General features: G+C 47.3%; 1 protein-coding gene across 2 annotated transcripts in view; it reads left to right on the top strand.

Annotated features, from left to right (window-relative positions):
• The first annotated feature begins 10,375 nt into the window (after positions 1-10,375).
• RNF149 (ring finger protein 149) overlaps positions 10,376-15,721 on the top strand; it is a 58,912-nt gene continuing 53,566 nt past the window's right edge. The window contains exon 1 of one of the 2 annotated variants that reach the window (XM_083174377.1): positions 10,376-11,224. In XM_083174377.1, coding sequence (XP_083030503.1) covers positions 10,780-11,224 — 445 coding nt within the window. In that variant the 5' untranslated portion in view covers positions 10,376-10,779. The remainder of the gene's footprint in view (positions 11,225-15,721) is intronic. The other variant, XM_083174378.1, reaches the window with a different exon arrangement.

Here is a 15,721-nt window from a genome sequence, read left to right as displayed (position 1 = left end):
CTGCTATCCAGTCTACCTGCAAGTGGTTGCTATCTGCTCCTTATTCTTCCCACCACAGTTACCAGTCACCATTCAGAGAGGCAACATCAATACCATTGTAGGTAGATATCTGCTGTTGCCATTATCATCATCAGTGAACTTCTTCAGTGGCTACACTAGTGATTTTTGCCAGAGCATACTTACCTGCAGTGACTTCTTCAAGCAGTCTTCAATGATGGTCAACATTAGTCAGACCCAATCCGTACTTACCAGGTATTCCATGACTCCTACTCTTCAGAGGCTTCCTCATAACTCCTCAGTGCGGTTCCTCTACTGCCTTTAGCAGTCCCATATGCAGTCTAAGCTTATCAAAGAACCCAGCTCCCATTATACTCCAGCTCCAGTCCAAAGTCACTCCTCAGACGTGACACTGCAGTACCTGTGCATAATGCCCACATGAACCCTTTGGCTCATATATTGTGGGTAATTACTAACCAGTACCTCCTTTGCCATTTGCCTGACTGCACGTCCGTGATATATAAGTATGGTCTAATCCATTGCTTCTCAAATTCAGTCCTCGTGACCCTACGCAGTTCATGTTTTCTGGGTTGCCTGTGGCAGTGTTCCCACCTAGGTGGCATGGAAGAGGTAAACTGTTTTGGGTCCAGAGGATGGAGTTTAAAGGCCCCCATACACTAGGGCGACTTGTCCTGAGGACAAGTCGCCCCCGACTTCCCCGGCAGCTCCCCGGGGGAGCTTGATAAGATTGGCACTTGATGTGCCATTTTTTACATGTGATAAATCATCTCGATTTATCACATGTAAACCTAAGGAACAGGGGGGGGGGGGCTGCAGAACAGGGCTGCTGGTGGGGGGCGCTGCTAAGGCAGCGTGCAGGGGACGCTGCGGGGGACAGTGACAGAGCCGGGCAGGGGGAGGTGGGAGCTGTCAGTGCTGGAAAAAAAAGCCCATACAATGAATGGGCAGCCTGTGATTGGCTGAGCGCTCTCTCAGCCAATTGCTGACTGGCTGAGAGCGCGCTCAGCCAATCACAGGCTGCCCATTCATTGTATGGGCTTTTTTTTTCCAGCGCTGACAGCTTTTCCTGCCAGGCTCTGTCACTGCCAACTCTATGTCCCCCGCAGCCCCCCCCCCCCCCCGCATTGACGGCTCCCGGCTCCCTGCGGAGGTAGTGCAGGCGGGGACCGCAGGCATCGCAGAGCAGAGACTGTCGGCGCGGCGGGAGAATAGAAAGAAATCTTATTCAAAAGACTGGGCGGCCGCTGATTGGCTGAGAGCTCAGCCAATCAGCGGCCGCCCGGTCTTTTGAATAGGATTTCTTCCTATTCTCCCGCCGCGCCGATGGTCTCTGCTCTGCGACGCCTGCGGTCCCTGTCTGCACTACCTCCTCCGGGAGCTGTCAATGCGGGGGGGGGTGTTGCTGCTAGTAAGGGGCTGTATATAAAGATATATCGGATCTGAACATCGTGGGTGCTAAAACCCATGATGGCTCAGATTCCGAGATATCTTATGTTCTATAGGTCCGACGCCGTGATCCGATCCGATGCGCGCGGGACCGCGCATCAGATCAGATGCCAAACACATGCGATTTTGGGCCGATTTCACCTGATTTATTGGCCCAAAGGGCCGAAATCAGATGAAATCGGCCGAAAATCGCATAGTGTATGGGGGCCTTAAGAATCATTGATCTAATCTGATGGAGATCCAAAACTGGCATGATCAGCCTGTGTATTCCTAGCTTAGCTCTAGTATAATTGTTGGTATTTTACATGTGAGCATAAATTATAAAAAATATAATTTGCATCATTGGTGATATTGCAGTAACAGTTGTGATCATGTCCTATTACAACATGTGTTATTTTCTTTATTACATTGTAACGTTATGTACTATCACTGTATAATATACAGTGTATGTATGGTTAAACTGCCACCAAAGGAATTGACATGGATTTTAAACATGAATGATTGTAACCTAAGCATATGAATGTAATATGTTTTAAATGTATATATTAAAAACAATTGTCTTAATTGTTTTTGGCGATAAGTGATCTTGTTACCAAAAAAGCAATTTAGAAAAACACTGACAATCCTGCATTTCTACTGGGGGGGGGTTATCCTAAAATATCTGAGATTCACTTCTGTTTTACATTTTGAGTGTATTATTAGAATTGTTATGCGGGGTACACAACAGGACGACCCGCTCACGATGCACATTGTGAGCGGGTCGTCAGTGTATCGTCCGACCCGCTCACGATGACACAGAGCGTGCAACCCGCTCATGACGTGCACTGTGAGCGGTACCAATCCGATCGCGACCCACACCCAGGTGTATGGTCATGTCCAGATCCTACCTGCTGCAGGTAGGATCTGATTAAGGACCGACTGACCCGCGGGGCAGCACATCTGATCGGAATTGGATCACAACAGGACAGAAAAGGGCCCAATCACCACACAATCTACATCCAATCGGTCGGGATTGGATCTAGATTGATATGATCTGACCCTTGTCGTCCTGGTGTGTACTTAGCATTAGAAATGCTTTTACTGTGTTTTGTTTTACTAAAACAGTGTGTTACACTTAATAATTTTTAAGGGAAACTGTACAGGTTAGCCCCTCGCTACCAAGTGACTTGTACTTGAACTCTTAAGGGACTTTGATTATAATAAAATATGTAAATAATATATGCTGTGCAGAATAGTATAATGAAGAATAGAAGTTCTCAAAATTTGGATAGACTGTACCAAGTAGCATTTATGAGGTTATTAATATTTATAATCTCAGGCACTCATTCTACCCATCTGTATTGTTGTATTTTTGTTTAGTAAAGGAACAGTTGTTCTCATCTGCGTTGCATTAAGCTGTATGATATGCAGTCAGATTCTGTGTGGTATGAGTGGGCTGTCTGCTGCCCTTTAGCTCTCACTTCTACAATTAGGGCTGTATTTGTGAAAAGGCCAAATACTGTAGGGGTGGCATGTATAGAAAATGTGGAAAGGCTTCTAGGGCACTAGTTACACAGCAGTCTCTTGTATAATAAGGAGGCATCACAAAACTTTTAATATAAACAGGACAAAGCACAAAATACACAAAAATAAGGCACTTATGTATAGTCCCGATAAATATATACAAATCATCATTTAACTGTATGATCCTTAGATGTTGTCTAGTTTGGATGAGCTTAACGGAAGGAGAATGTAGATGACATTGGGCCTGTGTGCTGCAGGACACCCATTGGAATAAGTGTGACAGTACTGATGGTAGACATGCTGATCGCTGTTTGCAGTGCATGAGCTAGAAGACAGTGGGCCCCATTTACTATTACATATTTGCACCATTTTCACATGCTTTGCAGTTGTATGTCAAAATATTCCTGCTTAGTGGGTACCATCAAATAACTGTCACAGTTTCCAGACCACATGTTCCAGGTCACCCAGCAGGTGCACAGAAAGAGTTCACCACATTTTCCAGAGCACAATGGTGATGCATTGTAAATGGCAGGCAGATATTTAGCCACATAAATCAGTATTAAAGCAACCAATGATTCTGCTCTAATTTGTTATGTGACAAGCCGCATTATAGAAATGTGTCCACTCATAAAAGTTGCCCTTCTGCTATTATATATATGGCCTAGATCTTATCCTCCATCCTTCCTCAAAAAAATCATACCCCTTCTCTATTAGATATTATACCCCTGATCTGATCATTTTTACTCATTAAAAAACATACCCCAGATCTAAACTACCACATCAAAACTTAGAACCCAGATCTGACTGGGATACAGTCACTAGGTCTACAAGCATTAGGTCGACATGCATGAAGGTCAACATGACTGAAGGTCGACATGCAGGAATGTCGATGTGACTGAAGGTCAACATGGGTCAGGTTGACATGATCATTGGGTTGACACAAGCATTATGTCGACATGGGTACGGTCGACAGTCAAAAGGGCGACATGGGGTGGCACATGGATTTGCCCATTTTGAGAACAAATTTGTACTGCCATCAGATATGAATAAGGGCCATAAACTTGCATCCAAATTGTTTTTCCAAGGAAAATTTAGACTGGCTTCTGGCTTGCGAGTTTGACCGAAGCACACAAAGATCAGTAAATCTTCTGTCTGGAAAAGTGTTTCAATTATTAAAAATCTCCTCCTCCCAAGCGTAACAAGCCCAGAGCTCTTTGAGATGGACCTGGCTGTAAAAATACAGGGCTAAAATGTCTGAGGTCCCCCTGTATTATAACAATGAGCACCGAGTTCTGGTACTAGTCCTGGTTGCAAACATAAGAGAGACAAAAGACTTCGGGGTCCCCCGTATTTTTATAACCAGCATCGGGCTCCGCCAGTCAGTAAGGTAATGCCACAGCCGGGGGTCACTCTTATATAAGTGCCCGACACTGTGCCATTACCCCTCAACTGGTCATCCCTAGCCGGGTTCCCAGGGGGAGTGGGGATCCCCCAAAAAATGGGTCCCCCAGGCCACCCAAGGGACAGTGCTGAACCCCGGCTATCCTTTTTATTAACATATATGCACACACGCATTCATGCTGAAACACACATACTTACCTATGTTGACACGTAGATTGGTCCACTTGTTAATGTAGAATCCAATAGGGATCTGTGGAAAAGAATCAGAGTAGATCGATCCTCTTTGGTCCAAAGTAGGCATCCAAGGGGTTAAAAATAAATAAAAAATAAAAAATCCTGTTGCTGCTCCTCAGCGTAAATGATGGGGAACCCCCCTCAAACTCCTGAATAGCTCTGTCAGGGATTGTCAGTCTGTGTCCCAAAGAAGTCAATGTTTTAAAAATAACATTGACTACTATGATGGGAACCGGTACTTCAGCCTGACTGCAAACTTAATTGAAGGAAACCACAAAAGGTGACCCTCTTAACTTTGTGGTTTTCTTCAATTAAGTTTTGACTGAGAAGGTTATGTTCAAACAGACCTCTATTCCTTACTAATGTTACATACTGTCTTACCTGCCAACTCTACTTGAATGTCAAGGAGACTGCTTGAAACAGTAGCAATCTCCCTGACACCTTTAAATACAGCAATCCTCCTGATTGTACCTTAATACATCTGCCCCATTGTTTCAAAAGTAGGTAAGTATGCTCCAACAGATTGAATACAAATTATGCATGCTATCAGTTCTATAGCAAGAGCAAGTGATGCATTTGATGGTGCGCACCCCTGCCTAGTGCCTCTACCCAGTTCAAACCAGAACATTGAGTAACTTTAATTACAAGTTCTTGCCATTAGATAGAACAGCTGTATCTGGATTATAAAGCCTTGGCCAAAGCCAAAGTGATAAAATACATCATATAGATACTGCCACTGAATAGAAATACTTTGCAGTATCCAAGGACACCACCACTGCCACTTTCTCAGCGTTGCGGGAAATCTAGAGATGGAAAAAATGTTGACGATGACAAAGGTAGTTAGTTTCCTTGGCATACATCCTGTGTGATCTGGAGAACAGTTTGGGTAATTGCAGAATGGAATTGCCAGAAGCTTGGCAAGAATGGTTATGTTGCTGGTTAGAATTCCATGGGTAAGGAATCTGTACTGACCTAGGGCAATCTTCAGATATATCGGCAAATCTGGATGTATGTAAGTACGTACAGTATGTACGAGTGGTCTGCCGACTGCCTGTAAATGTGCTGCAGGGACAGCCAGTGCCCGCCCAATTGTGACACAAGGCACAATACATCGGCCCGGTGATTGGTAAGTGTATATGTACTAACCAATCATTAGATAGGTTGGTATATCGGCCTAACCCGTTGGCCCAACTGAAGTGATAACCACTTGTACATACATAGTGATCTGTTAATACATATAGGTATCTGCCTACAGCTCTAAGTCCCAGTAAATAATCGAGAGACCACAGAAGGCATAACATTGCACCGCATGACTAGGGAAGAAGCTACATGTATACAACAGCCTTTTGAGTGCAGTACACACGTAAGTGATGTGTCTGAACAATGTTCCCTGTGTATCACATTGGAGCACAGTTTGAATGCGGTCTTCAAACATAACAGAAGGCTGTGACACAACTGCTCCACCATCTATACTGAATCCTTCCTCTGTGAATACTGTAGGATACATAAAAGCAATGTGCTGTAAATCAGATGATAATGTAATCTTTGCCAAACAATGGGACTTATTTAGAAATGGATGTAAAGTTGTTGTTTTTTTATCACTATAGCCTAGTACTTTGCGTAGACTTTAGATGCCTTTGCTACCTCTTTCTTCTATGTAGATGTATCTATTGCTCTGAATGCAGGGCCAATACAATCCCTATGGGCATCCTAGGGGCCCTAGGATGTCCACAGGGTTTGCATTGGACTTGCATACAGAGCAAAACTAGGGGTACTCTGATTTTGGAAGCAGTGCCCTCTTTCACTGTATACCTTAGCAGGAAGAAGTTCAGGCACCATCCTGTATTCAAAGGATGTGCCAGCGCTAGCTGTTAAAATGATTAAGACAAGACGGTTCTCAAAGGTTAATATAATCTATCACATAACATAAGAATAAAGGGGGGTACATCCTGTATTCACTGGACTGGTAGTGTAGCTTTTTTTTTACATCATACAGTAGCTAGGCTTACCATACTATGGATGACTCCAAACCTTCATTTCTGAATATGCCTGAATGCCCGCGTGCGCCCGAACACCTGAGCGCATCCAAATACCCATGCACCTAAACACACCCGAACACCCTAAATCATGAGCGCCTGTATTCACCCGAACACCCAATCATGCCAACGCGGACGAACGCGCAAACTCCAAAATATTTGACTGCGTGAACATGCACTCTGACTATATTTGTGTACACAATCGCCACAATATGCTGGTGCTATACATGTTAATACACATATTGGGCCTGATGCAGAACTACACATACGCCTGTTTGCAGATGGTATTTTATCACTGTGCATGCCCTGGAACATTTAGTGGAACATACTGCATCAGATGCTGCCAAGTGCTGGGATTTACCACATACAGACATACTGTAACAAGTATAAGAGAGGATGAGCACAAAGGAGAGAGGCAGGGAAAAATAGATAAACATTCATTGAAAGATGAGAGAAAGAAATATGAGGGAGAATGGAAGGGCCAGCTAAAAGAGAATGCAAAGGCTAAAAAAGACAGAGGATAGAGGGTGAGAGAAAGAGAGAGAGAGGGATCACAAGGGATACAAGAGATAAAGGCCCTCATTCAGCATGGATTGCATAGAATAAGCTGTTTGCAGCAGCGTAGCATGGGGGTCATTCTGGCTTTATTGCGATGTTTTGTTTGTGCGCATGTGCAGGCTCTCTTGGCGAAGGGACTTGCACAGAGCAGTGCGGGTGGGGGCGGCAGGCCCGAGTCGCACTCATGGGAATGCCCAGCGTTTCATGGGCGTTCCCATGGGATTGTGGGTGGGAGGAGGTGTGCCGAGTGCGGGCGGCTGATGTCACATGATGTCAGCCGTCCGCCCTGTCTTTGGGCAGAAGCCCGCAAATATAAGACAGTCTCCACTGACTTATATTTGGGAGCCCTGGAGAAATCATTGGATGGTCGGCGACCATCCAATGATTTCTCCTGCTGCGGGCACATGCGAGGGGATGTCTCTTCGTCACACATCGCTTTGCATGGTTGCTAGGTGGTGGTTGGCGAGGCAGGCCCTCTGCGACTCGGTAAGCTGCGAGCTTCGCAGATTCCTAAGTCAACCAGAATCAGGGCCCATATGCGGTCGTTATCAATGCCAATGCAGGAGGAGGTGCATACATAATCACATAAAACTGCAATTGCAGTTTAAGAGTAACATCACGACTATTAGTCACAGTGTCCCTCTGTGACTGCAGCTTGAGGTGTTACGGTCATTAGGTCGACCCAATTCAGTTTGACATGCATTGGGTCGACCTCTGAAGGTCGCAGGCCTTAGGTCGACACCAGAAATAGGTCGACATGGCTAAAGGTGGCCATACACATGCAGATTTATCTTCAGATCTGGCTGGTTGGAACAAAAACCTGGTTATGGATGAGAGCAAATGACAGTTGCTTGGAAATGCTGGAAAACTGACAAACTGTCAATCAGATATTGCCAGGTTGTTATTCCAACCAGCCAGATCTGAAGATAGTGTATGGCCACCTTGACAGGGTTGGTATGTCGACACAAGCATTAGATCGATAATGGCAAGATCTACAGTCAAAAAGTCAACAACAGTTTTTCACATTTCTTTGAGCCGACATGTGCCGACAGGTGGTATCATGCCCTACCATCCACTACGGCGAGGTGGGAGAATAAAATAGTGTGTCAAGCACAGCGAGGCACCGAGCCTAAAGCATAGTGAGCGCAGCATGCCATGCGAGGGGATGCGGTACACTTTGACGGTGTCCATGTCGACATTCGGGACAAAAAAACATGAAAGTCTCATGTCGACATTTTGACAGTCGACCTTGCCATTGTCAACCTAATGCTTGTGTCGACCTTTCAACCCTGTCGACCTTAGCTATGTAGACCGATTTCAGTTGTCAACCTAAGGCCTGTTGACCTTCAGTGGTCAACCCAATACATGTCGACCTAACTTGGGTTGACCCAATGACCTATACCCAACCTGAGTAAGTCTAAAACCTAACTCACACTGACTGTCTTGCAAGACCAAGGTAACTGCTTCTTGGCCTGGCCACTCCCAGAAAATAGGGGGGCCACTTCTCCATTTACGTAAAGCCACCGATCCCCGCCCTGTCACTTCTCGCAGAGAAGATCACGTCCGAGTGCGGTCAGGTGCTTTGGAGTTCGGGCACTTGGGCGCATTCCTGTAGTCGGTGAGCTCGGGCGCATTTGTACAATCGGGCACATCCGCACACACAGATGCGTTTGAACTGCTGCTCCTGCTCCTATGGCTGCCCCCTGCTGCGCTGCTGCTGTAGCCACTGCCGACAGATCCTCGGCCGGACAGCCGCGACATCTCCCCCGGCACTTCGTGACTTGCGCATGCGCAGTCACTTTTTTTTTTGGCAGGCAGGCTAAAAAACCGGGAGGATCCCACACATTCCCGGGAGGAAGGAACAAGAAAATGGGATACTCTCACTAAATGCGGAGGGTCAGCAACCCTGGATAATGGGAGTCGGTACTCTTTACCTAGCACGGCGCCCACGATTTTGATCGTGGGCATCGCAGGTAAAAAAATCGTGGGCATCGCGGCCATTGAATGCACTAAAAATCGGGTGCGACGCGATGCCCGCGATTTCCCATAGGGAACAATGTTAAATTTCTCAATTGACCCGATTTTACTGTTCAATGCCTCAATTGACACGATTTTTCCATAGGAAACAATGTTAAATGGCCCCCAGAGGCCAAATAGGCACCCTGAAGTCTGAAATGGGCCCCACAATTGTTAACGCCACCCCACGATCAACGTCAACCCGAAGCGTGGCGAGCGCAGCGAGCCCGCGAGGGGCGGCGGTACGCGTCTTACGACCTTTTCATACCCCCACTATCCACGTCGGCGTGGAGTTGAGAATAGAATAGTGTGGCGAGCGCAGCGAGCCCCGCGAGGGGACGCGGATACCTTCACAGGTAAACGCGTCCCTTCGCGGGCTTCACAGGTATCCTCGTCCGCTCGCCACGCTTCGGGCTCGGTGGCTCGCTGCGCTCGCCACACTATTCTATTCTCAACTCCACGCCGACGTGGATAGTGGGGGTATGAAAAGGTCGTAGGACGCGTACCGCTGCGCTCGCCACGCTTCGGGTTCACGTTGATCGTGGGGTGGCGTTAACAATTGTGGGGGCCATTTCAGACTTCAGGGTGGCTATTTGGCCTCTGTGGGCCATTTAACATTGATTCCTATGGAAAAATCGTGTCAATTGAGGCACTGAACAGAAAAATCGGGTCAATTGAGAAATTTAACATTGGTCCCTATGGGAAATCGCGTCGCACCCGATTTTTTAGTGCATTCAATGCCCGCGATGGGCGCCGTGCTAGGTAAAGAGTACCTGGGAGTCATTACCATTTCGATAAGCCTAGTTCTCACCCGTGTTTGTCCCTTATCTCTCTGCTGAATAACTGAATTACAGAGAAATACAACACCGAGCCCAAAATAAAACAAGCTACTAAAAAATATTATAAGCCCACAAACAAGCAACCACCAAAACAAACAAAAAAAGCAACTCACGAAAAAAACAAGCCCAAATCCGCTTGCTATAAATTGATTTGGCAACTAGGATTAAAACCAGTTAGCAACGAAGTTGGCATTCACATCCCATCTCTAGGCTGCAGCCAATCACACAACCCCGTGCGAGCCAGGCGTCACTAGCACGTGCCAGTGCAGTCCCGCCCAGCGGGTGACGCCACTTTCGGTATTTAGGCTACCCCAAGTTTGATGCCTTCGCTCCCTCCGCCCACAGTGCGTCCATGACTGCCAGGCGCTAGCTCCGCCCTTAGTTACGGTCACCGTTAGTGCTCGCTGACCTCCCCTGCACTGTGCGGTGCCCGGCGGCTGCGCTGCCTGTATGGAAGAGGAAAGGGAGGAGCTGTCGTGTGAGGGGGGCGGGTCGGTGGGCGGAGTGTAGGGTGCAGCTGTACCTGTGTGATTACACCAGCAGCAGCAGTATAGCAGTGACAGGAGGGCACCGGCAGTAGCAGCAGCAGCGCTGTGTGGGGGCAGCATTGGAGGTGGGGAAGCACAGTAGCTGCAGCAGCCTCCATCCATCTGACCCACGGGTACAGTGCATGTTCTGCCGGCGGCGGTGAAGGCGTCCATGCCCGCTGCCGTCTCCAGGCGCTGAGGATGCCGGTCTGGCTGTACGTTTGCTCGGTGCTGTTGGGGCTGTGTCCCAGCTCCTCCGGCCGCCCGCTGGAATGGTTCACCGCCCTGGTCCGCACGGAGTACACGGAGCCGCTGACGAACAGCACGGTGCAGGGCACCACGGAGAGCGGCCGCTATGGGGACAGCTCCCCCAAGGAGAGCGTGCAGGGCCTGGTGGGGTTCCCGAGGGATCCGGGACACCTGGAGGGCTGTGACCCCCACACGCACTATACAGTGCCCGGCATGAGCACCGAGGTAATGGAGGAAGGCGAGCCCTGGATAGCGCTGGTAGCCCGGGGAGGCTGCACCTTCAAGGATAAAGTGGTGAACGCGGCCCGCAGGAAGGCAGCAGCTGTGGTTATTTACAACGATGCGAAGAGTGGCAATGCCACGGTGCCCATGGCTCACCTAGGTAGGCAAGTGACAGGTAACCTGCCGGGTGCCCACACACTTTGTATTGCGTGTGTAATTTATTGTGGCTCTGTTCCCCTTTCATACTGTACTCTGTATGTATGTTGCTCTCTATATATAATGTATGTATAATCTATGAGTTTGTGGGCATTTCTCTATGTGCATGGGTGAAGTGCTGTTTAATGAAATGTGCCCTCCAGAATCACGGTGCAAATGTTGGGACCACTGTAAGCGGCTGATGTATGCAAAGCTGGGCATTGCCAAGGAAATGTTGGCTTATGAGTGACATCAAAATATAATATTTACAAGTCTTATGCTGGGTACACACCAGGACGACTAGGGCCCGATCCCCACAATCTAGATCCAATTCCGATCAATTGGATGTAGATTGTGTGCTGATTGGGCCCTTTTCTGACCTGGTGTGGACCGATGCGCGGTCCCGCGGGTCGGTCGGTCGTTATTGAGATCCTACCTGCTGCAGGTAGGATCTCAATGACGACCATACAGCCGGGTGCAGGTCGCCATCGGACCCGCTCACGGTGCACATCGTGAGCGGGTCGTGCCCCCCCCCCGCGTCACCGTGAGCGGGTCGGACGAGATACTGACGACCCGCTCACGATGTGCATCGTGAGCGGGTCGTCCTGGTGTGTACCCTGCATTAGTGCTGCTGTCCACCCATGAGTGACGAATTTCAGTAGGCAGATAGTATAGTATCCCTGTGTAATACCCATTTCACACTAGCCACCTGGCATTTTTGAGTGCCGAGTCATTTTGCCTGGTTAAAGCTTTTTTAGCCAGGAATTTTATGTGGTGTTGTGGTGCTCTTGTCCAAGGTCAGAGTGCCGGGACTTTAGAGCCGTGGTGGTGTGAATTGGGGTATTAGTGGACTTTCTTGGAGATTTGGAACAGCACATAAGAACCACTTGGTCGGTAAAATGTTTTTTTTTTTTTATCCTTTAATTAACCTCCGCATACAGGGCTGTTAATTTTTTTTTGGGGTGCCCCCTCAATTAAAATGACCCATTGCCCTGTTCACTGTGCAATGAAACGCCTCCCTCCCCTCCGAATCATGTTACCTGGGTATCGACAGCCACATGATTTCTGACCCAACATTTGGAACAGTGGCTGTCCTCAGTGTGGGGACCCTGAGTCAACTGCCTCTGTTGCCCCTCCATTAAGCTGGCTCTGGTTATATACACCTAGCATTATATCAAGCTGTGTTTTTTTTTTTTTTTTTAATCTGGTTTAAACTAAAGGCCCATGGCGATGTTGAGCTGAAAGCAGCTCACTTGAACCGTTTCAGCTGCTTCAAAAGCTGCCATTGTTTATGGCCCGGCAGCAGATGAGCAATGGGGTGGTGGACAGCTTTTCATAGCGTCCTGCTATGGGAAGCTGTCAAGCCTGGGTAAAATTTCTTGGATGGGTGAAAATCGCTCAGTGTGTATGCACTTAGAGATTTTTTTTTCATTTTGCCCCATCATTGCTGTCCATACATGCTGGGCAAAAATGCCCAGTATTGTATGCACCTTTTAATCTATTTTTTACGGTACTTATATGTTCGTTGGGCGCCCACTAAGCTATTTGCTTAGTTTTACATGTCCCCTCGTGGGGCTCGGTGGCTCGCTGCGCTCGCCACACTATATAGAATCAACTCCGTGCCAACATGGATAGTGGGGGTACGAGCGTACTTACTATAGTGGGCACCCAACTAACATATAAGTACCTTTTTTACTATAGATTGTGTATTGCTAATAGTTAAACTTATAGTGTGTTCACACAGGGCGATATGGCTTCCGATGTTGCCGATATAGTGAACATCGGAAGGCAGATCGCATGCTTTTTTAGGGCTTGCGAGCCCGATGTGCGCTCCTGTGTGAGCGCAAATCGGCAGCGAAATAGAGAGGGCAGCCAAGACTATGACTATATAGTCCAAATTGTCCCTCTGCATGCATGCCGTGTGATGCAAATCCCGATACGATCTGATCGTATCGGGACTCGCATCTCACGGCATATCCTGCTGTGTGTAGTGTGTACATACCTTATGTTGTCAAAATTCCACAAGGTGTTCTGTAACAATTTTTACTATTCTTGAGTCAAGACACAAGTGAATCTAGTTCTAGCCCAAATTGTGATTTTCAGTGTTAATTATTCTTACGCTCTACTCTATTATTGACAATCTATTTTGGTCTTATAGGAGGATAAGGATACAGTACGAGAACCATTTGCGGTGGACAAGTGCTTTACAGTTTTACTAATGTGCTTGTGCCATAGTTCTGCGCACTGCTTCTGGAAAGGGGATTATGACTTTGCTGTTCCTTTAAGTGGCTGACAGCTGTAACTATATAGTGTGTATGTGACTATTTTCTAATGTCAATTCATCCTTTCCAAAAGTGAGACCGTATATGAAGGAATTAAATGGTAAAGGTACCCAACACTTGTACACATGTTACAGATTTAAGTAGTGTACATTATCAGTGTCCATAATTCATTTCTTTTCAAACAAATATGGCCAATTATCCGGCTATTGAAGACCCACAGGTTTTACCAAGATGTGATGTTGCTATGGGCAACCAATCAGATTCTATTTATGTTCTAGAAGGAGCTAATATTAAGAAGTAGATTCTGTTTGGTTGCTATAGGCAACATGTCATCTTCAATAGAACGCCCATCTTAGTAAATTCGCGTCCAGCACTTAAGTTGAAAAATACAGTTTTCCTTAACTGAGCCCTGGGAATTTGTTGCAGTCAATTGCATCTCCCCACTTTAATGGCGTACAATTGAATAGTTCTGGGCATTCATCAACCAGAGCTCAACAAACTTGGTGTTAAGTTGAACGACCCTCTATGTGAGTTGCTATTTATGGATATTTCCCTTTTGGTGATCTATTCTAATTGAATTTTAAGCACGAGGTCTGTTCTGTGCTGTACATACTTTACCTATAGGGAGGTGGACATATTTCTACTAAATACTACTTGTGATCTTGCCATTGGGCAGGTTAAAGTGAATCTGTCTCTTGCACACAATAAAGGTGTCCTGTTTTGTAGCTTGCATTTGTATGTAGCCTTTCTAGTTGCTAAGAAACAGTGACCTCACTGAGGGCTTGCTTCTAATTATTAGTTACTGGTCCCCGAAGAAGTAATATACTTAAAGGAGAATTTAAAAAAAAATATGTTAATTTTATTTGAAAGTAAGGGGCATGGTTCTGTGTTGAACACTTGATTTTTGTAACTGCTAAATAATGCTGCTTTCCCACTGCAGACCCGTTTTATGCCCCTTTCAGACCGCACTTTTAAAACGGTAAATTGCCGTTTTTTTACCGTTTTAAAACGGTAATGTGTGCGGTCTGAAAGGTCCAGTCCCACTTAACCGGTTAGAAAATGCCGTTTTTTCTAACCGGTTAAAATGCAGGGTCCTACCCGTTTCTGAACCGGTATTTTAGCGCAAAAATCGGCTCAGAAACGGTATTTAGGACCCAGCCAATGAGCTGGGTCCTAAATTCAGCACAGTGAATACTTAATGAGCGCTCATTAAGTATTCACAGCACTGGAGCCCCCCCCCCGCGCGTGTCGACACCCCCCGCGCGCGTGTCGACGGCCCCCCCGTGTGTCGACCCCCCCGCGCGTGTCGGCGCCCCCCGTGTCGACTTACCCCGTGCCGGTATCTCCGTTGTGGTTCCCGGCACTGCAGCTCAGTATGCTCGGAAAGCACTTATGAAAAAAGTGTCTTTCAGAAAATGGCTGCCCCCCATACGGAAGACAGTTTTTTTTAAACAGGGTTTCCTATGGGGCAGCCATTTTCTGGAAGACACTTTTTTCATAAGTGCTTTCCGAGCATACTGAGCTGCAGTCCACAACGGAGGTACCGGCACGGGGTAAGTCGACACGGGGGGGGGGGGGCGCCGACACGCAGGGTGGGGGGGGGCGTCGACACGCGCGGGGGGCGTCGACATGCGCGGGGGGCGTCGACATGCGCGGGGGGCGTCGACATGCGCGGGGGCGTCGACATGCTCTCGGTCGACACGCGAGGGGGGGGGGAGCTGCACGGAGGGGAGGGCTGAAGGCTGCACTGGCTTTGACCCTGTATTTGGAAAGTTTCCAAAAACGGGTCTGCCAGTGTCAAAAAATCGGCACTTAAACGGTAATATACCGTTTAAGTGCTGCGGTGTGAAAGGGGTTTTATCTGGCAGACCCGTTTTTGGAAACGTTTCCAAATACAGGGTCAAAGCCAGTTATGCGGTCTGAAAGCAGCATTAGTTTACAGGTAATCTTAAATGGTATTTAGCATTCCCACTGCAGCAGATTACAGTTTCAAATGCCATTTAAGTACCATTCCCATTGCAGGTAAAACGTTTTAGCTCTTCAAAACGTTTAGTGCCTGTGACAATGGGTCAGGCCTGTCTTTCCTTGTTGAGATATATATATATATATAGATAGATAGATATAGATATAGAGGATAGACAGGCAGCTTGGAGGGGGTAGAGGGGGGAAGCTGTCCCTGGGTGCTGTGGGGGTAG

This window comes from Crinia signifera, chromosome 2 (assembly GCF_055691185.1).
Source record: "Crinia signifera chromosome 2, ASM5569118v1, whole genome shotgun sequence".
Taxonomy (NCBI): domain Eukaryota; kingdom Metazoa; phylum Chordata; class Amphibia; order Anura; family Myobatrachidae; genus Crinia; species Crinia signifera.
This window is presented reverse-complemented; position numbering and strand designations above follow the sequence as displayed.